Raw genomic sequence first — 27,054 nt, 5'->3', positions numbered from 1 at the left:
AACTAAAGCCACATATATTTCATTTATCTTTGAAAATATAATAACATAACAAATTAACATCTTTCACGGGCTTTTTCAGCAAAAGCTTTCAAGTTTCCGTAGACTTTTGATGGCGGGCTTCCTGTAAAGAACAGAAGTACTTTAATTACATAACCATTCAGATAGTCGACTGTAAAGGTAAGAATGAAACCTTAAAAAAAATCTTACCCACTTGACTTTTCAAATTATACGAGTAACTTTTACATTCAAAATACGAATCATATTTTGGAGAAAAATTGTCTAATTATACATACACACATAATTGTGACTGTATGATAAATTGATGTAGCCCATAGGGATTTCACTTCATCTCTATTTTTGCATGAGGGGATGAGGAGGAAGGGTTGTCAAATAAATGAAGTGGAGCCATGGTGTGGATGTGCTGCATTGCTTCTGACCAGAGCACTGGGTAGGAGACAAGGATGGCCCTTTATCCACAAGGAGCTAAGATAATCGAAACAAATGGGAGTGCATTCCTTGGCTGGAAACATCCTTTACAAGAGGGAAGAATCCTATGGTGAGGGTGTGGGGTGTGTGTGTGTGCATGCCATTCCTGTACTCACCTCACCACTCCACCATTTACACCAATCACCACTTGTGCGGACATTTGGGCCCAGGACATTAACCCACTTTGGGAATTAGGCCAGGACATTAAACACCACCAACTCCTGAAGTGAATTTATGCCTTGGGCCCAAAAATCTGCACATGTGGCAGTTGGTGTTTCTAAGTGTTCTCTTCCTTTATTTCCACCCATTCTTGTCATATGTACATACATATACCAAAGGCTTTTTCCCCCTCATAAGGGAGATAGCCCCCCCCCCAAAAAAAAAAAAAAAAAAAAACACCCATTCCATCCCTACTCCACCCTCTTATCTTGGCACCTCCTGGATGACGGGTTATCCCTGCATCTTGTCCACTACCCTGGGTCAGAAGCAGTGTTGCAAGACACAGCACATCCACAGCAAGGCAGCTTCATTAAATTGGCGACCACCCCCTCTCTGTACCCTCATGCAGAAAAGAAGACATGGAGAAATCCCTTTGGGCTGCGTCAAATTTTTCTCACACATACAGTACTTCCTCACCCCCCATCCCCTACCCATTCCACCTCATGGATCACATCATCATCCATATACAACCATTCTCCATTTACCCATCTTCTGTCCTTCCTCAACAGACATTCCCCTCTTCCTTAAAGCCCCTTTTACCCCACCCATCCATCTCATCCTAGGTTGCCCCCTCATGTTCACTCTTTCCACACCTCTTTTACTAGTTTTTCTTCACTCATTCTTTCCATGTGTCCAAACCATCCTAATATTTTCTTTCATCCACCCTATCCCCCAACTCCCTTTCCACCCCCATTCTCCTACTTACCTTATTTCTCACTCTATCCAGCCTAGTAACCCCTATCATACTTCTCAGACACCTCATCTCAAACACATTCAAACTCCTTCCCTCTTCCTCTCTTATGTTCCATGTTTCTGTCAGCACAATCACTCCTCCATACAATCTCCTCTTACCATCCACTCCCAAATGTCTATTTCTCATTACACTTTTAAATCCACCAAGGCATTTACTCACTTCTCTCAATCTACATTCTACTTCTACTCCTCCCTTTCCTGTCACATTCACACCCAAGTATCTAAAACTATCCACTTACTCCAGTATCTTTCTTGTCATACCTAACACTAATTTTGCACAACAATGCTTTCCATTTTTAACTACTTTCTATATGTTTTACTTGGTATTCAATCTCTTTTGCCTCCTCAACTCAATTTGAGCATATCTATACCTCCCTCTCTTCTCTCATTTCCCCAGCTTAGTGGAAAACCAGCAGCCCTACAGTGGCTGCCAACTTTCCTTGGAATCTCCCATAGACCTCTCTAGAATGAAACCTTGGACTGTTGTCAGTCTTCTATCTGTGTGGAACTGTTTCTGTCATCGGCTGACAGTGGTAGGAGAGCAGTCACAAGTTGTCAGCTTTCCAAATTCAAAAGAATGTAAGAAATACAGTTGGTCTTAATAAAGACAGATCTTGGGCCCAATTCAGAGATAGTGTCAGCCCCTTAGGGATGCACCTTCTGATAAAGGTGAGGGGGTTGACAGACTTTGAAAATAGGCAGCTTTGCTGTCCATCTTGCAGAAGCACCACATGATATCTGTCACTGGACTCCTATCATACATCCTATATATTAAACAAAAAATAACACAATTCATTTTATACAAATGATGTACATACCAAGGATAAGATTACAAATAGCTCTCCTTGCAATCTGTATGTTTTGGAAGGAACCAAGGATGTGAACTCGGGAGTCTGCCAAGATGATCCGGGTCCGTGTGGCATTTTCAATGGTGAATCTAGTCTTGCCTCCTTTTCCAGCAACACGACCGATAGCACGTGAGAGATGGTCACCTTGCAACGTCTGTTTGACTGTTAAGAAGATAATGAATGGTTTGAAAACACTGATGGCTGTTAAAAGTGTTAAATAACTTGCTAGTAGAGAAACATGTATCTGTATACTAAAAGGCTTCTTTCCCCATATAAGGGAGGTAGCTGGCCAAGGCATGCACCAACCCTTCACCCATTTTACACACATTTGTTTTTCCTTTTATCTTGGTGTGGCGGGAGGGGGGAGGTGCGTGGTGTGGTGGGGAGGGGAAAATGCGTGGTGTGGCTGCAGGGGGGGGGGAGGTGCGTGGCAGGAGGGGGGGAGATACGTGTGGCCGGAGGGGGGAGATGCGCATCTTCCCCCCTCCCGCCACACCACGCATCTCTCCCCTTCTCCCGCCACACCACGCATCTCCCCCCCTCCCGCCACACCACGCATCTCTCCCCTTCTCCCGCCACACCACGCATCTCTCCCCTTCTCCCGCCACACCACGCATCTCTCCCCTTCTCCCGCCACACCACGCATCTCTCCCCTTCTCCCGCCACACCACGCATCTCTCCCCTTCTCCCGCCACACCACGCATCTCTCCCCTTCTCCCGCCACACCACGCATCTCTCCCCCCCTCCCGCCACACCACGCATCTCTCCCCTTCTCCCGCCACACCACACATCTCTCCCCTTCTCCCGCCACACCACGCATCTCCGCACCTCCCGCCACACCACGCATCTCCCCCCTCTCGCTACACGCGTTTGGCGGGGGGAGATGCGTGGTGTGGCGGGAGGGGGGAGATGCATGGTGTGGCGGGAAGGGGGAAGATGCGTGGTGTGGCGGGATGTGGGGAGATGTCTGTGGCTGGAGGGGGGCAGGTGCGTGTGGCGATAGGGTGGAGATGCGTGTGGCAGGAGGGGGGAGATACGTGTGGCGGGATGGGGGAATGCGTGTGGCAGGAGGGAGAGATGCGTGTGGCAGGAGGGGGGAGATGCCTCTGGCAGGAGTTGGGGAGATGCCTGTGGCGGGAGGGGGGGAGATGCGTCTGGCGAGAGGGGGGAAGATGCGTGGTGTGGCGGGAGGGGGGAGATGAGTGTAGCGGGAAGGGGGAGACGAGTGTAGCGGGAAGGGGGAGATGCATCTCCCCCCTCCCGCCACACCACACATCTCCACCCTCCCTCCACACACATCTCCACCCTCCCGCCACACGCATCCCCCCCTTCCCTCCACACGCATCCTCGCAGAAACCCCCTCTTCCAGCCACACACATCTCCCCTTCCAGCCACACGCATCTCCCCCCTCCCGCAACACGCATCTCCCCCCTCCCGCAACACGCATCTCCCCCCTCCCGCAATACGCATCTTCTCCCCTCCAGCCACACGCATCTTCCCCCTTCCCGTCACACGCATCTCCCCCCTCCTGCCACACGCATCTCCCCCTCCCGCGTGTGGCGGGATGGAGGAGATGCGTGTGGCGGGAGTGGGGAGATGCGTGTGGCTGGAAGGCGGGAGGGTGGAGATGCGTGTCGCTGGAAGAGGGGGGTCTGGGAGGATGCGTGTGGAGGGAGGGGGGAGATGCATGGTGTGGCGGGAGGGGGGAGATGCATCTCCCCCCTCCCGCCACAGCACGCATCTCCCCCCTCCCGCCACACCACGCATCTCCCCCCTCCCGCCACACCACGCATCTCCCCCCTCCCGCCACACCACGCATCTCCCCCTTCCCGCCACACCACGCATCTCCCCCCTCCCGCCACACCACGCATCTCCCCCCTCCCGCCACACCACGCATCTCCCCCCTCCCGCCACACCACACATCTCCCCCTCCCGCCACATGCATCTCCCCCCTCCCGCGATACGCATCTTCTCCCCTCCAGCCACACGCATCTTCCCCCTCCAGCAACACGCATCTACCCCCTTCCCGTCACACGCATCTTCCCCTTTCCCGCCACACGCATCTCCCCCCTCCTGCCACACGCAGGGAGGGGGGAGACGCGTGTGGCGGGGGGGAGATGCGTGGTGTGGCGGGAGATGCATGGTGTGGCGGGAGGGGGGGAGATGCATGGTGTGGCGGGAGGGGGGGAGATGCATGGTGTGGCGGGAGGGGGGGAGATGCATGGTGTGGCGGGAAGGGGGAAGATGCATGGTGTGGCGAGAGGGGGGAGATGCGTGTGGCTGGAAGGCGGGAGGGTGGAGATGCGTGTCGCTGGAAGAGGGGGTCTGGGAGGATGCGTGTGGAGGGAAGGGGGGATGCATGTGGCGGGAGGGGGGAGACGCGTGTGACGGGAGGGGGGAGACGCGTGTGACGGGAGGGGGGAGACGCGTGTGGCGGGGGGAAATGCGTGGTGTGGCGGGAGGGAGAGATGCGTGTGGCGGGAGGGGGGAGATGCCTCTGGCAGGAGTGGGGGAGATGCCACACATCTCCCCCCCTCCCGCCACACCACGCATCTCTCCCCTTCTCCCGCCACACCACGCATCTCTCCCCTTCTCCCGCCACACCACGCATCTCCCCCCTCTCGCTACACGCATCTCCCCCCTCCAGCCACATGCATCTCCCCCCTCCCGCAATACGCATCTCCTCCCCTCCAGCCACACGCATCTTCCCCCTTCCCGTCACACGCATCAATTTATATTCCACTCACACCTTGCCTTCGCCCTTCCCTGTTCAACAAACATTTTCCTTTTACTGAAAACCCCCAGTGGCAAAAGTTGAACGATAAAAAATATATATATATTTTTTTAGGTGAAAATTTGTCTCCACTCATTGAAAAATGTTGGCTGTATACAACTCTCGTCCATAAGGAAGTCATCAAAATATCTAAAATATTGACAGCATATAGTATTGAGTCAATTCCCCATAATGTGGGGTGGGGAGAAAATGTGGGAAAAAAAGGAGAGGAGAATATAGGAAGGAGGGAAAGGAGAGCATTTGTAAACTCTACTATGCAGTCAGTATTGATTAACATGTTCTACACATGTACATTATAGTTACACATCAAAATCCTTACCATCTTTGACATCAAATGTTTCCAGGTAAAGATCATCCAACCTAAGAAGTGCAAGAGAATCGTCCACCTCAAATCCATAAATAAAAGCCTGGATAAAGTCTGCAGCTTTCTGAATGCTATTTGGATCTTCAGTCTCCTTTCCAGTCTGGAAAAAAAAAATATATATAATACCAACTAATCTCATCTCTCTTACCATTCTATTATAATTATTTACTATGCCACTTTTTACTAATAAACAGGTGCCAACCCAACCTTTAGTGGTTGATTATCTTATCCTGAAAGGAAGAGGATAGGGTTGATGGAAACCCCCTTATAATGGGGGAAAAATTGTTGGTATTAAAAATCAATGGATACTGTGATAATAATTAGTTGTTGGCAACTGATTAGCACTACTATTTTCCAGTTGTGGGCGTTGCGATAAGTAAAGCGATAAAATCGCTTTAACCAAAAATTTATCGCTTATTGTTTATTGCAAGACCGGAAAAATTTATCGCTTATATTTATTGCTTTCAAATTTTCTGCGATAAATCCAGCGATAAAGTAGAAGACGAAAAACCGTTGTGGCGGGAGGTTACAGGCTCATTGTTACGCGGCAAACAGATGCGGCCAGGCGCCTTGCGGCCCGCGCTTCTGTTGTCACTGTTTCTTTGAATAGCCCCCCCAACTGGACGCATCTGATCTCAGCTCTGTGTTTCATTGTGCTACCAGCGATCCAAAGCCCTCTAAATATCTAATTAATATATATTAGTTTTATATATTTTTTCCGTTTTGAGGTGTGCCTCGCGCGTGCCTCCCGTTCATATGAACGTCGCATGATTTTGTGTTTTAACTTTTCCTTTTCAGGAAATCGTTTAGGTTTTTGCGTTTTATATTGTGTTATTAATTAGTGTCACGGCGGGTGCGCTTCTGTGTTTGAGAATAGTGAATTTAGTGATTAGTGAGTGTCAAGATGTCAGGCAAGAGGCAGTGGAGGACTTTTTCCACGTGGAGGCCAGCAGCAGTGATGTGACTCAGGAAAGGGAGCGGAACATTTCCGGGAGTTCGGGATCTGTGGACATTCCCACCATCTCCCGCTCGAGCTCCCTCATGTCCCTGGGCAGTGAGCCAGAGGACAGCCACCCTGGCAGCCAGGCCAGTGACCAGGGAGATGTTGTGATTGCGGGTGGCTGCAGTATTTCGAGCCAGGAGCTACAGATCATCAAAGACAAGATGGCCGCTCTGACAAACTATTACAAGTTGTCCCACGTGATCAGCACAGCACAGCTGGGGACGTCCTCAGGCCAAAGAGGGCGTGCCTCAGTGAGGACAACTTTGAGCACCTAGTGTTTCTGAAGGGAAACCTCCACCTCCTCAAGCAGAAGTTCAAGGTGCCAAGGGGGGTGGATGAGGAGGATGAGATGTTTTAAATTGTTGTATTTAAGTTTGTGATGTGCTGTGATAGTTTTGTTAATCTGTCTTCATTAAATGTTGTTATAAAGTAATAAAATGTTAATTTCGGGTCGTTTAGTCTTTTATAAAGTAATATATGGTGTTTTAAGTGTAAAAAAGGTTTTTAAATGCATAAGTAGCAAAAATAGAGTATTTTTGGATTTATCGCAGGATTTATCGCTTATCGCTTTAAGGTATCTTGGAAATTTATCGCTTTATCGTTATAGGACTTAGCGGAAAAATTTATCGCTTTATCGCAAAATTCATCACTGCCCACCACTGCCATTTTCACATTTGGCTATGCTATGTATTGTTATTTACAATGGCAACATGGTCGGTCTAGGTTCTGCATACTAAACTGCTTCCTACTGTTAATGTGTGTGAGGGTTTCTTTTATGTTTTGTTTTGAGTTATGTGTTATGTTTGATTGTCTGTATTTATTTTGTTTTGTCTTATGTATTGTGTTAATGCCGTGTTGTGTGATTGTCGGCAGTTATTTCGTTTTGTCTGTCTCTGTTACAGATATGATAGCCTGGTATTTGTTGAATAAAGCTTGGAATTTGGCATCAAGCATTTCAGTTACCTTGATTTTTATATATACATACACCAAGGGCCTTTCCCCCTTACAAGGGAGGTAGTCAAAGGCAAAAATTCACTCTCACCCACCTTATCTCTATATACTCCACTCCCATTCACCATCCCTCAATCCCTCTTTTCTTGGCTCCTCCCGCATGACGGGTTGCCCCTGCATCACACCCAGTGCCCTAGGTCAGAAGCAATGTAGGAAGACACAACACATCCACAGCAAGGCAGCTTCATTTAATCAGTGCCCCCATCCCCCACCTCTCTGTTCACCTCATGCATAAAAAGATGATATGTGGGAGAAATCCCTTTGGGCTACATCAAAATATTTACACATACTCCCTCACCCCCCTCAATCCCCCACCCACTCCCTTCCATGCATCACAGCATCATCCATACACAACGATTCTCCACTCACCCCTATCTTCTGTCTTCTCCCTTCCTTAACAGACATCCCCCTTTTCCCAATACCCCTTTTATCTCATCCATCCTAGGTTGCCCCCTCATGTTCACTCCTTCCACCTTTGCCTTCCACACTTCTTTTACTAATCTTTCTTCACTCATTCTTTCCATGTGTCCAAACCATCCCAATAATCTTTTATCAACCCTATCTTCCAATTCCTTTTCCATCCCCACTCTCCTCCTCACCTTGTATTTTATTCTATTCAGCCTAGTAATCCCTACCATACTTCTCAGGCATTTCATCTCAAACACATTTAAACTATTCCTCTCTTATGTTCCACATTTCTGCCCCCATACAGTGCTGTCAGCACAATTACCCCTTCATATAACCTCTTCTTAGCATCCATTCCCAAATGTATATTTGTCATTACACTTTTTAATTCCCCAAGGCATTTACTTGCATCTCTTAATCTATATTTCACCTCCACCTGAACTCCTCCTTTTCCTGCCACATTTGCCCCAAAGCATTTAAAACTATCCACATTCTCTGGTCTTTCTTCTTTAATATTCACTTCCAATTTGCTGCCCCCCTCTCCCCTTGTACATCTCATCATCTTACTTTTACCCACATTTATCTTCAACTTCCTTCTTTCACACACCTTTCACACTAACTTCCTTAATCCCTCCTCTGATCCTGCTACAAGTGCAGTGTTGTCAACAAATAACTGGCTTATATCCCATTTTTCTCCATTTTCCTTAATCATCTCCAATCCCTGGCCCATTACCCTTGCATTCACCTCTTACACAACCCCATCCATGTATTAACTGAACAGCCATGGTGACATGACACATCCTTGATGAAGTCCCACCTTTACCTCAAACCACTCACTCTCTACTTTCTAACTCTAACACAGGCTCTACTATTCTCATAAAAACTCTAAACTGCTCTTAATGGCTTTCTTCCTATCCCATATATCTACAATGCCTCTCACAGTGCCTTCCTGTCTACCCTATCATAAGCCTTCAATTTCATTAAGGCCCAAAATACATCATTACCTTACCACAAAAATCTGATCCACACAACCCCTACCCATACTGTTTCTCACCAATTACTCCTTATCTTCCTCTCCTAGCCCTCTCAATCAAAACCCTCCCATAAGCCTTCCCAACTACACTTAACAAACTGATCCCTCTGAAATTACTACTCACACTTGTCCCCTTTTCCCTTGTAAGGCAGAACTATACAGGCACTCCTCCAGCACTCTACTCTCTTTTAGATAACTATTAAGAAACCTCACCAGCCAGTCCACCAGCACTGCACTTCCCTTTTTTAGACACTGCATGACACCCATCTAACACAGGTGCCTTACCTGCTCTCATCATTTTAATAACTGCTTTCACCTCATCTCTTCTTATTTCTCCTCCATTTTCATCATTCATCACTAGCATTTTCTTAGCACTTCCCACTGCAAATATCTTCCCTCCCTATTCTCCTTCACATTTAACAATTCCTTAAAACACTCTGCCCATCTTCCTCTTACTGCTGTCTTTTCCATTATCATCTCTCCATCAGCACCTTTTCTTCTCTACTTGATTTGCCTCCTCTTCTTCCCTTAATTTCCTTCCAAAACATCTTTTCATTACTTTAAAAAAATTGTCATACTCTTACCCTCTAACCCCCATCATACTTCTCAGACACCTCATCTCTGTGTTTGAAATGAGGTGTCTGAGAAGTATGATGGGGGTTACTAGGCTAGATAGAGTGAGAAATGAGGAGGTGAGGAGAACAGGGGTGGAAAGGGAGTTGGGAAATAGGGTTGATGAAAGAGTATTAGGATGGTTTAGACACTTGGAAAGAATGAGTGAAGAAAGACTAGTAAAAGAGGTATGGAAGGCAGACGTGGAGGGAGTGAACACGAGGGGACGTCCTAGGATGAGGTGGATGGATGGGGTGAAGGGGGCTTTGGGGAAGAGGGGAATGTCTGTCGAGGAAGGACGGGAGAGGGCAGAAGATGGGTGAATGGGGAATGGTTGTGTATGGATGAGTTTGTGATGCATGAGGTGGAATGGACGGGGGGATGGGGGGTGAGGTAGTGTGTGTGAGCAAAATTTGATGCAGCCCGAAGGGATTTCTCCCTGTCTTCTCCTTTTATGCATGGGGGGACAGAGAGGGGGGGGGTTGCCGATTTAATGAAGTGGCCTTGCTGTGGATGTGCTGTGTCTTGCAACACTGCTTCTGACCCAGGGCAGTGGACAAGGTGCAGGGATGACCTGTCATCCGGGAGGTGCTAAGATGAGAGGGAGGGTGGAGGGGTGTGGAGTATATTCAGGGATGGAATGGGTGGGAATGATTTTATGCCTTTTCCTTTTTGGTTACCTCCCTTGTAAGGGGGAAAAAGCCTTGGTATATGTATGTATGCTTACCCTATTTCACATCTGCACTCATCTTTGTCTCCTTTATCTTGTGCTTTACTTCTCATTTCTTTTCTTTGTACCTCTCATATGATTTTATCATCCTATTTTGCAACCAATCTGCGAATGCTCATTTCTTTTCTTCTACAACCTTCTTTGATTTATCATCCCACCACTCACTGTCCTCCTTGTTCCACACACCATCTTTGCACACACTGTGACTCCCTCCTTGAAACATCCCCATTCCCTCCATTCCTAGTTCCTATCCTTCACTCCCTCCCACTCTTCTCTCAGCCTCTTCTTGTACTCATTTTCATTTTCTTTCTCCTTTAAGCAGTTTACTCAAAGTACCTCCCCACCTTCTGTCCTTTTTCCTCTTTCTCCATCTATACACCACTCTCAACTTACCTTCCACCAAAAAATTATGATATTCCCCCACTCTCTCCTCTGAGAATATGTACATCTAAAACTCTTCCTACCCTTCTAGTTACCACTATAATATAAAGTTCATTAAAGCCCTATCTACCACCCTTCCATCCATCACCCTCTCCCATGTTTACTTATGCTTGACTTTCTTCCTAAACACTGTATTCGCTCACATAAACTTCTTAGACACATCACCATCAACTCTCCACTACAATTTTTTCGTGGCACTCCACACTTTCCAACCACTTTGTCTATTGGTTTGTCTCCTACCCTAGCATTGAGATCTCCCAATACCAGTGCACTGACATTTCTCCCTAAACCCTATGTACCCATTCAAATATATCCAAAAACATCCCTTATCTCTACACTCTTCTCACTACCAGGCCTACATGCACTTACAATGACCCACATCTCCCTTCCCAGTTTCACCTTCATCCACATTAACCTTGAAGTAACCTCCTTTCAGTCCACCCCACATTTACCTATCTCTTCACTTACTAGTATAGCCACCCCTTCTCTCCCTCATCCTCTCTTCACTCCCGACATCCTCCCAAACTCTAACTCACCCCTCCCTTTCAACTTACTTTCACTCAATGCCAAAACATCCATCTCTTCCCTTTTCCTCTAATCTGTACCACATCCATGCACATTAAAAAACCCAAACCTTAGGGTTCTAGTTGGAAAAATTCTCCCAGACCCTCTTATGCCTTTGCTTGGTTTAGGAATGTCCCCTTTGGGGCTACAGAGATTAGGATACCTGGTCCTATCCCTGTCCCATTTTTGTAGCTTTTTATAACTCAAGTGGGAACTCTCAGTGTCATTATTCTTTCTCTCCTACCACAGGGTTAAGGATAGTATATTCTTCTCTCAAAACAGTGTAATGACTTACCTTGATTTCAACATTCCTAGTTTTGATATTGAATCTAATTTGCAGCTTCAAGTGTTCTACAATAGGTGTGTAGATCTTTGTCCAGTTATTCTTTAATGGAGTATATCTGCAAGAGACAAAATTATTTAAATATATACATGCAGGAGGTAAATGTGAGGGTAATGGGCAGGGGACTGGAGATGGTTAAAGAAAATGGAGAGAAGTGGGAGGTGAGCCAATTGTTGTTTGAGGATGTCACGATTTACAAGGGGGTAGCCTGGCTGGAGGGTAAACACTGCGGGGGTGAACAGGTTTTAATTTAGAGTTGAAGTTGGGCACCAGGAGTAATATGGCTCACTCTAGTTGTGAGAAGGGGGGAAGGAGGTTTCACCTTGGTCTTTGGATCACGTGTTGGACTTGTGATTCAACAGCTGTTTCCCTCCTGAAAGAGAGCTCAGAGCTTGTATGACTAATGTATGGGTAATGCTGTGACCTTACATGCACCCACCCTCCCCAGCTCCCTGCCCACGAGAGTTGGAGTAACGACTCGAAGTGCAGTGATACTGAAATTATTTCAGCCTTGGGCAGGATTTGAATACCACTGTAGTGACAGTCGGGGACTCCACCAACCGAGCCACCAAGGTGTAGCAAAGGAGGTGATGACTAGTGTTTCAAGTCATGTCCTAAGGTGATCTGCTAGTGGGGAAGTGGGGAGGAGGAGATGGTGATGGAGGCAGCAAGCTAGGTTTGCAGCATGATGCTCCGAGATAATCTGTATCTTTGGCGATTCTGTCCCGCTTATATACTGGGTCACAGGTGTACCATTTCATGGCTTACCATCACCACTACTAGATCATTATGCAAACTAGAGCTGTGAGCATTCCCACCTTGACCCACCCACATTCTTAATGGAGATCACAAGATCTCACACCTCAACTCTGGTAAAGCTAATGACTAGCGATCTTGACTGTCAAGGTCCATGATACCCTGGGTGGCCTAACACCTCACCCACTAACCACAACCATTCTCAAGTGTCTATCTTTTCAGGCAGACACTAGAGCCATTCTACTTATGCCACTGTACGTGATCCCAGGATGTGTTCTGGGTTTGAGTTCCTTTGAGTAGCCTCACAAGATACAACAACTTCCTCAATGTCATCCAAGACATAAAGGACAACTCCAGTCCCACAGGAGCAGCTGAGCACCCTGAGGCTTGTTACCTTGTGACAAAAGGACCACCACCTGCTATAGCTCCCACAGTCTGGTCAGGTTGCCTTCAAGTTCCGGCCCAGTCATGTCTTGGACGAGAACAACTACCTTGACAATTTCTTGTTGGGCTCCACATTGGGTGAAGGTAAACAATGCAAGAATGAACAGGTTTTTATTTAGAACTGAAGTTGGGTACCAGGAGTAATATGGCTCGCTCTAGTTGCAAGAAGGGAGGTGGGAGTGGGGGTGAGATGACCAGGGAGGTGATGACTATGTGTTTCAAGTTGTGTCCCAAGGCTGCCTGCTAATGGGGGAAGGGGGAGGAGGAGGCAGCAATGGAGGCACAAGCTATGCTCACAGCAAGATGCTCAGATTGCCTTGGGGCATCATGCTGTAAGCTGCCTAGCTCGCTGCCTCCTCCTTCTCTGCTAACAAACTGCCTTGGGACATGACTTGAAAAGTATATTTGTCACCTCCCTTGTCCCTCTCCCTTCTTGTAACTACAGTGGGCCACATTACTCCTGGTGTCCAACTTCAACTCTGAATTAAAATCTGTTCACCCTCAGCCAGGCTACCCCTTGAAAATCCTGACGGCAATGAAGTTTGGGAAGGCTATGTGATAGGAGAAAGTTGAAGGTAAATGTGGGTAAAAGTAAGGTGAGATGTACATATCTTCTACTCAAGCAGTGAGATTTTCAAGCACTGCATTTACATTTCTCCAAAAACTCTCTCCACACTCATTCAAATAAATCAAAAAAGCCTCTCTTTCCTCTTCACTTTTCCAACTACAAGGACTGTATACTCACAAAAACTACCTCCCATCCCAAGTTCACTGTTGCCCACATTATCTCCGAAGACACTTTCCTTCACTCCATCATGTACTTATCTACCTCATCACTTATCAGAAGTGTCACTCCTTCCCTCTCTTGCCCCTTTGTCACTTCTGGCATATCACCCACCTTACTGGGTCCCAAACTCAAAACTAACTCCTTTCACTGATGACTAGTAATCTTCCCTTCTACTCTCATCTGTACCACATCCACACACATTTAATGATCCAATTACAGGGGTTCTGATTGGAGTCCTCCCAGGTTCTTTTGTCTTGATTTCTTATAGGAGAAACTGAGTGGGGGACCCTTAGTCACCATCAATAACATATGATATAGCTCAATAGCACAATGGTAGCATTTGCAACTGCTTCTCCAGCAGTCCAAGTTTGAATCCCACCCAGAGCTGAAGTAATTTCAACATTGCTGCATTGCAAGCCATTACTCCAACTCTCATGGGTGGGGAGTTGGGTGTGTGTGTGTCTGTGTAAGGTCATAGCATTACCCATATATCAGTTATATACGAGCTCTGAACTCTCATTTGGGAGGGTAAGAGCTGCTGAGTTTGGGAGAGTGTGTGATAGAAGAAAACTGAAGATAAATGTGGGTAAAAGTAAGGTGATGAGATGTACAAGGGGTGAAAGTGGCAGTAGACTGGAAATGAGCATTAAGGGAGAGCAACTGGAGGAAGTGGATAGTTTTAGATACTTGGGTGCAAGTGTGGCAGGAAAAGGTGGAGAGAAGGTGGAGGTAGAATGTAGATTGAGAGAAGCGAGTAAATGCCTTGGTGGATTAAAAAGTGTAATGAGGAATAGAAATTTGGGAATGGATGCTAAGAGGAGACTATATGAAGGAGTGATTGTGCCAATAGCACTGTATGGGGCAGAAACATGGAACATAAGAGAGGAAGAGCGAAGGAGTTTGAATGAGTTTGAGATGAGGTGTCTGAGAAGTATGATGGGGGTTACTAGGCTAGATAGAGTGAGAAATGAGGAGGCGAGGAGGAGAACAGGGGTGGAAAGGGAGTTGGGAGATAGTGTTGATGAAAGAGTATTAGGATGGAAGGCAGATGTGGAGGGAGTGAACATGAAGGGACGTCCTAGGATGAGGTGAAGGGGGCTTTGGGGAAGAGGGGAATGTCTGTTGAGGAAGGACGGGAGAGGACAGAAGACAGTGGTGAATGGAGAATGGTTGTATATGGATGATGTTGTGATGCATGAGGTGGAATGGGCAGGGGGAGGGGGAGGAGGTAGTATGTGTGGGCAAATTTTGACGCAGCCCGAAGGGATTTCTCCCAGTCTTCTCCTTTATGCATGGGGGGACGGAGAGGGGGGGTCGCCGATTTAATGAAGCGGCCTTGCTGTGGATGTGCTGTGTCTTGCGACACTGCTTCTGACCCAGGGTAGTGGACAAGGTGCAGGGATGACCCATCATCCAGGAGGTGCTAAGATGAGAGGGAGGGTGGAAGGGTGTGGAGTGTATTCAGGGATGGAATGGGTGGGAATGATTTTATGCCTTTTCCTTTTTGGCTACCTCCCTTGTAAGGGGGAAAACATACATACATACATATACCAAGGCTTTTTCCCCCTTACAAGGGGGGTAGCCAAAAAGAAAAAGGCATAAAATCATTCCCACCCATTCCATCCCTGAATACACTCCACACCCCTCCACCCTCCCTCTTATCTTAGTACCTCCTAGATGACGGGTCATCCCTGCACCTTGTCCACTGCCCTGGGTCAGAAGCAGTGTCGCAAGACACAGCACATCCACAGCAAGGCCGCTTCATTAAATCGGCGACCCCCCCTCTCCGTCCCCCCATTGCATAAAATGAGAGGACGGGGAGAAATCCCTTCGGGCTGCGTCAAATTTTGCTCACACATACTACCTCACCCCGCATCCACCCGCCCATTCCACCTCATGCTATCACAACATCATCCATATACAACCATTCTCCATTCACCCCTGTCTTCAGTCCTCTCCCATCCTTCCTCAACAGACATTCCCCTCTTCCCCAAAGCCCCCTTCACCCCATCCATCCACCTCATCCTAGGACGTCCCCTCATGTTCACTCCCTCCAAGAAAAAGCCTTGGTATATGTATGTATGTATGTATGAGCTGCTGATCACAAGTCCAATATGTGATTCAAGACCAAGGTGAATCACATGGGATTATGGTGGCAGCATTATTTCCCCAAGCTAAAAGGGAAATAACAATAATAATACATGCCTAATTATAATTAGGCATGTAAAAAAAGAAGACGATGACAACTAAGTGGAGATGGGGTTGGGAGGGTGGTGTCCCCCTCCCATGATAAGAGGACCACTCATTTTTACAATTGAGTTACTGTACCTCCCTTTTTTTTAGACACTGCATGACACCCATTGAACCCAGGTGCCTTACCTGCTCTCATCCTTTTAATAACTGCTTTCACCTCTTTTCTTATTTCTCCTCCATTTTCCTCATTCATCACTGGAATTTTCTTAGCGCTTCCCAGTGCAACTAACTTTCCCTCCCTAACCTTCACATTTAACATACATACATACACTCAAATTGGGAAGATATGATAAGTGGAGTCCCACAAGGCTCTGTATTGACTCTGACAATGTTTGCTATTTATATAAATGATATAGATGAAGGTGTGGAATGTTATATGAACTTCTTTGCAGATGATGCAAAACTACTAGAGAGAGTAAGTACAAAGGAAGACTGCAAATCTTTTCAAGAAGACCTGGACAAAGTCTGGAAATGGAGTCAGAAGTGTGAAGTGAACTTCAACATTAAGAAATGTAGCACAATGGACTTTGGAAAAGCAAGAATAGAATATCATGTCAATATAAAGTTGATACAAAGGAAGTAAAAAAAAGTAAACTCAGAATGACACCAGACAAACATGTCAACAAATTAGTTGGAGAAACCTTTAACTTATTAAGATCAATGAAAGTAGCCTTTGACTACATGAAGAAATGGTAAAGAAAATACTAGTTACTAGTTACACTGATAAGACCAAAATTAGAGTACACTGCAACACTATGGACACCTAGTTCTAAATAAAAGAGAATAACGACAAAGATGGCAACAACACTCTCCAATTTGACATACGAACAAAGATTGGATAAACTAAATCTACCAACCCTGGAACAAAGAAGAAAATGAGGTGATTTGCTAACCATCTACAGAATTAAGAAAGGGATGGAAATTCTTGATAGGGATGACTTAACAAGAGGACACGAGAAGAAACTTAAGAAGGAGTCACAGAAGAGATCTGAAAAAGAATTGCTTCCCACACAGAGTGATAGATATCTGGAACAAACTGAAAGAGGAAACAGTGAGTGCTAAAACTATACATGACTTTAAGAACAAACTGGATGCGGAAAGATACAAAAGTGAGTCACTACAAGCATAGCTCTCTTCCCATAAAATACAACTAGGTATATACATATACCAAAGGCTTTTTCCCCCTTATAAGGGAGGTAGCCAAAAAAAAGGCATAATTCCACTCCCATTTCTTCCATCCCCACATTCTTCACTCCCTCTTATCTTGGCACCTCCTGGATGATAGGTCATCCCTGCATCTCGCCCATTGCCCTAGGACCAATTAAAAACGATGAAAATGTCATGATAGAATCAGAGGAAAAAATGAGTGTCGAGTTTAACAATTATTTTCTATCTGTGTTTACTAATGAGAGGTTACATAAAGTACCTGACTGTGATCTGATTTTCAGGGGGGATGAAGAAAGTAGTCTAATATCAGCATTAGTAAAGAAGAAGCAGTCAAGCAGATTGAAAGCTACAAAATCCATGGGTCCAGACGAAATTTTTCTGAGAATGCTTAACCCCTTCCATACGGTGCCGCACACGTAGGCGTCATGGACTTAGATCTCGGTGGCAGCAGCCAATGCCAGCCGTACGACGTGTCGTAATAATACTCGCACCATAAAATATAGTCACCGCTTATATCGATCGTTCTCTCTTCACCCGTGAATTTTGATAACCATAGAAAATGCGATTACAAAAGAATTAGAAAGAATGTCATTATGGAGGGGCGACTACAATAAATATAATCAAGACGCCGATATGGCAGCCTCGCGAATACACTCGCTCCCCATGACGCCTACGTGTGCGGCACCGTATGGAAGGGGTTAAGGAGTGTAAATTTGAAATCTGTGACCAGTTAACTGAAATATCGGTACACACTGATTTTGTGCCTACTGCTTGGAGGCAGGCAAACATTGTTCCTGTTTTTAAGAAGGGAGGTAGATTGTCTATATGCAACTACAGGCCAATCAGTTTGACATCGGTTATAGGAAAAATGCTTGAATCAGTAATAGTAAATAGACTCAGAGAACACATCGAAAGACATAATTTAATTCGTGATTCACAGCATGGTTTCTCCAAGGGTAAGTCATGTGTGACTAATCTTCTATCCTTTTACACTAAAGTATATAAGGTGTCAGATAACAATGATAATCACGAAGTTATTTACCTTGATTTAGCAAAGCGTTCGACAAGGCGCCACACCAGAGACTACTAAATAAAATCAAAGCCCATGGCATGGGTGGAAAAGTGTTAGAATGGATTAGAGCTTGGATTAGTAACAGAAAACAGCAGGTCACCATAAATGGAGTATAATCTAGGTGGGGTCCCCCAGGGCTCAGTTTTGGGTCCCTTGTTGTTCATTATGTACATGAACGACTTAGACGATGGGATAGTGAGGTTAGTAAGTTTGCGGACAACACTAAAATAGGACGCCTAATTAGGTCAGGAGACAACGCAGATATTCTGCAGGATGATCTTAACAAATTGTTAACATGGTCGGTGAAATGGCAAATGAACTTCAATATTGTAGTGTGTTAAATGTAGGGCTACACAACCCCGAAAATAGATACAGCTTAGATAACATGCTTTTAGAGAAAACTGAGTGCGAGAGAGATTTGGGAGTTCTAGTGAGTCCGGACCTTAAAACCAGGAAGCAGTGCTTTAGCGCCAGGAATAAAGTTAACAGAGCATTAGGTTTCATTGCTAGGACGGTAATGAATAGGAGTGCAGAGGTAATTATTAAACTCTAGCGATAGTTAGACCCATCCTTGACTATGCGGTACAGTTTTGGTCTCCGTCCCACAGAATGGACATTTAATTCACTAGAATCAGTACAGAGAAGAATGACCAAAATGATACATGGACTCAGAAATTTCCCTTACTAAGAGAGGCTTAGGCACCTTAACTTACACTCTCTGGAAAGATGCACAGTGCAGGGTGATCTAATAGAGGTATTCAAGTGGATCAAAGGTGATGCAAACAAGGTCATCATATTAAAACAACAGGGCAGGACTCACAATAATGGTTATAAACTGGACAAATTTAGATTTATGAAGGAAATAGGCAATAATTGGTTTACTCATAGGGTGGTTGATGAATGGAATAATTTTAGTATCCATGTAGTAAGCGCTGAAACTATCAGTTGTTTTAAGAAATGATTAGACAACTTTATGGATGGGGATGACAGGTGGTGATGGATATGGAGCTGCCTAGTCTCCTGCAGTCTCCTTCATTCTTATGTTGCAAGACAGCTTCATTAAATTGGTAACACCCCCTCTCAGTCCCCTCATGCAGAAATGGAGAAGATGGTGAGAAATCCCTTTGGGCTGTGTCAATTTATTTTTCACATACTCACCCCCCATCCCCTACCCACTCCCTTTCATGGATCACAGGATCATCCATACACAACCATTCTCCATTCACTTATATTTTCTGTCTTCTCCTGTCCTTCCTCAACAGACATTCCCCTCTTTCCCAATGCCCCCTTTACCCCATCCATCTCAACCTTGGTTGCCCCCTCATGTTCACTCCTACCTCTGCCTTCCACACCTCTTTTACTAATCTTTCTTCACTCATTCTTTCCATATGTTCAAACCATCCCAATACTCTTTCATCAACCCTATTTCCCAACTCCCTTTCCAACCCCGTTCTCCTCCTCACCTCGTTTCTCACTCTATCCAGCCTAGTAACCCTTTTCATACTTCTCAGGTACCTCATCTCAAACACATTCAAACTCCTCCTCTATTCCTCTCTCACATTTAACAATTCCCTAAAATACTCTGCCTATTTTCCTCTTACTGCTCTCTTCCATTATCACCTCTCCATCAGTACCATTTACCTTTTCTTCTCTACTTGATTTGGTTCCTCTTCCTCTCTTAATTTTCTTCCAATTTTTTTTTATTACTTTAAAAAAAAATTCTGTCATACTCTTCTTCATCCCACTACTCACTATCCTTTCTTCTATTTCCTCCTTGTTCCACACACCATCTTTGCACACCTTGTGACTCCTTCCATGAAACGCCCCCATTCCTCCTCCACTCCTAGTTCTAAAATAAAATAAATGATTCATTACCTACCAAGAGGCCCTTTGCCCTCTATCTGAGGATGCAGCCTGTCAAGGCATGCACACCCTCTTCACCTATCCAACAGCTATTTTTCCCTTTCATCTTTGCTCTTTTTCTGCATGAGAGGATGGAGAGGGGTTTGCTGATTAAATGAAGCAGCTTTGCTGTGGATGTGCGGTGTCTTGCTACACTGCTTCTCACCCAGGGCAGTGGGTGAGATGCAGGGATGACCCATCATCTAGAAGGAGCCAAGAAAAGAAGGAGGGAGGGGTGATGAATAGGAGTGGAGTATGTGGGGATGAAATGGGTGGCAGTGAATTTAGCCTTTGACTTTGGCTACCTCCCTTGTAAGGGGGAAAAAGCAGTTGGTATATGTATGTATCATAGCTCTTTGTGGATACAACCATCCTTGCCCCCTACCCAGCCCAGAGGCAATGCAGCAAGGCAAAGAGAAGAAATCCCTTTGGGTCATGTCAATATAGTCCATTCATATTCAATAAATAGATAAAAATCCAGTACTTCACATAATCTATTACCTATTCTGTGGTACAAGAATTCTCCTCGACTCTGCGGTGACGAGCTTTTCCTTTTTGGCAGGTGGGAAAGAAGGTTTGACTGATGCTGCACCCTGTAAAATTGAAAAAAAATTCTAGCCATAAACCATACTTAATATATTAATCATGAAATTAGGTAAAACCAACTTTGGCAACTAATCCCAAGGAAAGTTTGAAACTTTTATATGAATCTTTCTATGGCAAGCTTTGCTGGCAAGAGGAGGAGGAGGAGGAGAAATTAAGAGATTTTGGGCCTGTTCTGGAAACTGTGTAACAAACTCTCCAGGTAACACCTGGTGGGGGGTGGGGAATGTGGTGTGGACTTTGTAAGAAAGGTTCTTGCTTGATGTGATGATGCCTTTTTATCTTGAGACTTCCTTTGCAACAGCATTGACTCAGGCAGGCTCCCCACAGCATTGCCTCCATCATTTAAAATGCAGCCCAAATTCAATAAAAACTCAACTGATATCTTTAACTTTGCTTTTGGCTCTACATTAAAATTCTAACTATATAGAAAAATAGATCACATAATACCACATTGAAGCCAAACAAACTACCTGTAAGCCCGGCATAATACTGACTAATCTTGCTACTATCTACCATATCCAAGGTGATAGTAGGATTAGCTTTCTAACAATGACCACATTGGTCAAAATGAAGCAATAAAGTTTCCCAACATATCTTTGCCGACTCTTCCTCACATCCTCATATATATATATATACTATTTACACACAGACTAATTAATTTAATAAATATATATTAATAATTCTGTGTGTAAAAAATTCTTCTTTTGTCTTCGAGGGAAAAAAAAATATATATATATACAGTATATATAAACACACGATTTTTTCCTTAAAATTTTTGTTTCCTTACCTCAGTCTCCATATCTTCTTCGGTTGCTTTTCTTTTCTGAGCAGTCTTTGGAGAGTCCTCCATCTCATTGGATTCACTGTTTCCAGCTGATGCACTTGGAGAATTGCTAGCCATTTTTTCTGTACTCACAGTCCTGAAAAATTTGGAAACACACTTTACCTCTTTTTATTTACAATTGCAATCACACCGTCTTCATATCCTGTTAGGTACATGTGAATACCGAGAAGTGGACCCCCCCAGGAAATTAATATAATTTCATAATAACTACAGAAAAAATGCAATATACACTATCAATATTTTTATAGGATGGAAATCAGTGAAGTAATGCCTTAATAATTTGTTATATTTTTTATTTCAAAGGGTGTGAATGGCTCAAATCTAACCAAACAAGTGTCAAGTACAACTCATAAAGGAGCTAAGCACTTGACAAACAGATTAAGGAGATCACAGAGGGACTTTCACACCTCATGTCATTGGCAAATGTGTGGCTTTAAGTGTGAATGACTTAAACAGATCAAATCTAAGGTGTCATGCATAACTCACTAGGTGTTAGGTCATTGACATGAGCAGATTAAGATCACAGGGGAGGTTTCACATTGTCAGATCACTCATCCTAATCAAAGCAGTGTCACTAACAGTTGTTTACATCTTAAGACTAGCTTAAGACCACACATGGGTTATCATCGACTTTGGGCTGCCATGTAGTCAGCTGCAGCTAGTGTTTCCACAGGCTGAGGATGTAGCTTCCACTGGGGAAATGCTTTATGGAAGAAAGTGCAGGAGTTGGGGCTGGCAGAAACATACAGGAAACAAGGAGCAATATACAACTACATCAAGCTCCTGTTTGCTCTTCCCTACATCCCTGAAGACCATATCATCCCATTATTTGATCTACTGGCAGCTGTTACAACACTTCAAGTAGAACCTTTAATTACTTACACCTGTGACAATCTCTAGACAACAATGGGTCCCTTGACAGTGATGTGTCTTTAAGGAAGTGATCTGTACCAACAACAGCTGCAAGGGGTGGCACAACTGGTTGAATTCTAGTGCATAATGAGGGAACCTTCAAATGTACTTCCTGATCCAGTTGCTGAACCAGGAAGCAACTTATCCCCATCCAACAGCAGCTGATTGATGAACACAGGGAAAACTTTTCAGATTCTGGCAGCAGTACAGTGATGGAGAGCTTACAACCAGTACCCTCCTCAAAAGCATCTCCCACATTACTGCACTGACCAACAGTGAAATTGAAACCACAATTCTGATTGTCTATTATTTCTGATAATTCTTTTCTAAATGTACAGGGTGGGGCGCGGAAACTTCCCGATTTGAGGATTAAATAATAAACTGTTTACACTTCAAAATTCTTTATTATAATTTTATGCCTGTCAAGCAACATGGGATATTTACTTACACAGTTTTAAAAAGAATATCTTTTCAATGTCCACCTCCATTGTCAATACACTGATTCAGACGATTTCGAAAGCTTTGGTCTACTCTCTCTAGCATGGTGAGCGGTATGTTGGCAATTTCAGTGCGGATGGCATTCTGTAGGTCTTCCAGGGTCTGTGGATGGTTGTTATAAACCAGGAATTTGAGATAACCCCACAGGAAATAATCACAGGGGGCTAAATCAGGCGAGCGCGCTGGCCAGTTTAAGGCTCCTCTCAGGGAAATCAACGCGCTCGCCTGATTTAGCCCCCTGTGATTATTTCCTGGGGTGTTATCTCAAATCCCTGGTTTATAACGACCGTCCGCAGACCCTGGAAGACCTACAGAATGCCATCCGCACTGAAATAGTCAATATATCGCTCACCATGCTAGAGAAAGTAGACCAAAGCTTCCGAAATCGTCTGAATCAGTGTATTAACAATGGAGGTGGACATTGAAAAGATATTGTTTTTAAAACAGTGTAAAAGTAAATATCCCATGTTGAGTGATAGACATAAGATTAGAATAAAGAATTGTGAAGTGTAAACAGTTTACTATTTAATCCTCAAATCGGGAAGTTTCCGCGCCCCACCCTGTATAAACACACAAAATATATAGAAATGCCCTCAAACAAAGGTGCTTGACCCCAATATTCTAACTTTTGAATACAAGTACAATATATATCCATTAAGTATCATAATGGAACTTTTAAAAGTGCACACCTACGTGATATAGCAATAGAAAATTAAATATTCATTTTGTAAATATAACACATCAATGTAATATACATTTTTCCTGGCAGAAATCAATAATAGAAAAAGTTGCTAAATGGGATACATTAACAAATGCAGCCGTGACAACTGATTGAGATGCCATTTTTGTTTTGATAGATGCAGAGGTTGAAGAAATTAAAGTATGATAAATTTGTCTAACCTCACCTATCCTGCATTTGGTAATGTGGTACCTACAATTCTAGAGGTCATCAGATTCATTGTCATTGTCAAGGATGTTGATGGCCGGTTTGGCATCTGAAGAAATGCATGAAGCTCAGCTCTGTAGCACTGTTTTAAAATATGTAGCATCACTAGGAGTGGGAGATCACCCGGTACACAATGTCAAAGCCATCATCAAACTGACATTGACGAGACTGGACAGATGAGAACATGGTGTCTTGAACCTATAGTTGCAGCTCTGTTCGGTAGTGTGCTTGCTTTTAGCATTTTGTTTGTTTGTTATGAACTGGTTAGAGGTACAGCAGCCATACTCTGAATTTTTATGGCTAGGAGTATGGCACACTTCAATGCATGATCAAACCGAGATCCATTTCTGTGGCTCCACCCATCTCAAGTTAGAAATTCAAAAGGGCTAAAGCTGATGAGCCACTCCTGGTGTAATTTGAAGTTAATTCCAAATTTATTTCACTTAAAGAGTTGCAAAATGCAGTTAAAACCTATGAACAAGAACTTTACTGTAAGCTGTATGGTGGGTTAGTTTAGGCTAGGTTTGGTTAGGTAGGTTAGCTTAGGGTTAGGGTAGGTTTGGCTAAGTTAAAAGGTGATCACGATAGCAAATATGGCACAAGTGATACAATACAGTATTTGTTATTATGATTGGCTATGGATATGGCAATTATGTAAGTGGTGAGATTGCATTTACAATGGCTCATAATACTGCCGTACTCCTAGCCATGAAAATTTGAAGTACGGCTGCCGTACCTATATCCATCACCAACTCAGCCCATAGTAGGCTGCTTGAGATGCTATCTTTGTTTTGATAAATGCAAAGGTCAAAGAAATTAAAGACAATTTATAGTTTCACCGGTAAAATTTTACTTTCGACCTTTGTTGGAATATAGCAATACAAAATTAAATAGTAATTTTGTAAATTAAAATGTATGAACGTAATATGCAATTTTGTGTGCGGAAATGAAAATAAAAATAGTTGCTAAAACAGATTTCATAATTAACGAAGTCGTGTACTACGAATGGTATGCCAAGTTTGTTATGGTAGATTCCGTCGGAGAAATGAAAGGATGAAATATTTGTCTAAACTAAAGTAAACTAAACTAAACTAACCTAACCTAACCGGTAAAATTTTACTTTCGACCATTGGAGGAATATAGAGAGTGATTGAAAAGCCCGCCAACGTCTCTCACGACGATGATGACGAGGACCAGCCGGATGATATCTAATTTGCAGGTAATGATTTATTAAACACAGGTTAGGTTAGGTTAGTTTAGTTAAGTTTAGACAAATTTATCGTCCTTTCATTTCTCCGACGTCGGAATCTACCATAACAAACATGGCGTACCATTCGTCGTACACGACTTCGTTACTTAGAAACCTGTTTTAGCAACTATTTTTATTTTCATTTCCGCACACAAAATTGCATATTACGTTCATACATTTTAATTTACAAAATTACTATTTAATTTTGTATTGCTATATTCCAACAAAGGTCGAAAGTAAAATTTTACCGTTTCACCCAACCAACGATTTCCTTTTGTGGCTTATGTGTTTCTGGTGAGATATGTTGTGTATTGATTGATGGTGTACATCATTTCCGTTGCAAATGCGTAGTTTTCAAGTAATTAATTTATAAAGATATGTCTACCTTTCCTCCCGAAATGCCCACATCTCCTCCCCAATGATCTTGGGGGACCTGTGGGAAATCAGGGTTTTTGGGTGGGGGATTATTATGTACACCATCAATCAATACACAACATATCTCACCAGAAACACATAAGCCACATAAGGAAATTGTTGGTTGGGTGAAACTATAAATTGTCTTTAATTTCTTTTATCTCCCCCAAGATCGTTGGGGGAGGAGAGGTAGGCATAACTTTATATATTAATTACTTGAAAACACATTTCCGACAGAAATGATGTACACCATCAATCAATACACATTTCTCACCAGAAACACATAAACCACATCAGAAAATTGTTAGTTGGGTGAAACTATAAATTGACCGAAATTAAACTATGATAAATTCATCTACTCTAACCTACCTAACTGTGGTGGGACAACTTGGTCTAGTAGATGGGCCAAGTTGACCCTATGGCTATGCCTATATAATAAATTTATGTTGATGTATTAAAAATTACAAAACCAATATCTAATTTTCTATTGTTATATTGCCATATATATATATATATAATATCGATATATTCATATATATTCACACAGCGGCCCAGTTCTCTTAGCCAGGGGGGCCCAGTTCTTTTAATATACATACCACTCACCAGGGCAACACTGATAAATAAGTGGGCAAATTTCTTTAAATACAGGACAAAACTACCGTAAGAACGATTTTACTTAATTACATGACGAACATACCGAAGGACGAAATTACCCCAAGACCAAGTTCGTAACACAACACAGTGCCAAACAACAGTCAACACTCGCTCTTTCAGCTAAACAAAACTGTCGGGGCTAAAAGATCACTCTTACCACAACTGTATATTACGATGAAAACATGCATGCCCAGTTATACTGTAGTTATAATACAACACCTCAAAAGCATTAAGCAATATTTCGGTCACGCTTGCTGGTCAACTACTATTAAGTGCAACACTACTCCCATTTTTCAGCAAAACAAAATCTTCGTGGCCAAAACATCACACTTATTCTAGGTACACATGTAATTTCAAGCATTTAGATATGATATTTCTTATTATGAAATGCCTTACATGATACAGTAGAACCAGAATGTTCCTTATTCTTCTGCACTTTCTTTCTGTATCTATATATGTGACAACAACACTATTCACTGTTTACATCCGACACATGGTGCAACGAAGGGGATACAGCTGGGTTGGGAAATTTGTAACAGAATAAGATATGGGTATCATCAAAATGACTGAATTTTTTGGAACATTAAAAGTACTTACAATATATACATATATATATATATATATTTGCTTTTATACATAAGAAAATTACAGTTCTGGATGAGTCGAACACAATTCGAAAACTGTCTTATTTTACTTTACTAACGGAGTTACTAGACGCAGGCCAAGGTCTCTAAGTGTTTTCACTACTAATACTCACTATCTGATTGGTAGTGGCTACCAACTTTTCTTCAGAATTATACTTAATTGGTTGGGTAGCCCAAAACTTGTCTTAACGATTTACGCTCAGTGCCTTAATAACATCACTCGGAAGGCTATTTCAGGTGTCTACGATTCTCAATTTGAAACTCATAAATATCTTGTGTACTGGACCTCACTATATTTAT

General features: G+C 43.6%; 1 protein-coding gene across 1 annotated transcript; it reads right to left on the bottom strand.

The window, feature by feature from the left end:
* Window positions 1-26,656, bottom strand: l(1)G0004 (RNA-binding protein pno1). The gene is made up of 7 exons (XM_076174468.1): window positions 26,507-26,656; window positions 21,381-21,513; window positions 20,489-20,580; window positions 11,559-11,664; window positions 5,420-5,564; window positions 2,277-2,468; window positions 1-121 (listed from the first exon to the last, which is right to left on the bottom strand). Coding segments are annotated over exons 1-7 (738 nt in total). The 5' UTR covers window positions 26,509-26,656; the 3' UTR covers window positions 1-53.
* Window positions 26,657-27,054: the final 398 nt, after the last annotated feature.

The sequence above is a fragment of the Oratosquilla oratoria genome, chromosome 36 (assembly GCF_046742065.1).
Source record: "Oratosquilla oratoria isolate Oo_2021 chromosome 36, ASM4674206v1, whole genome shotgun sequence".
Lineage (NCBI taxonomy): Eukaryota > Metazoa > Arthropoda > Malacostraca > Stomatopoda > Squillidae > Oratosquilla > Oratosquilla oratoria.
This window is presented reverse-complemented; position numbering and strand designations above follow the sequence as displayed.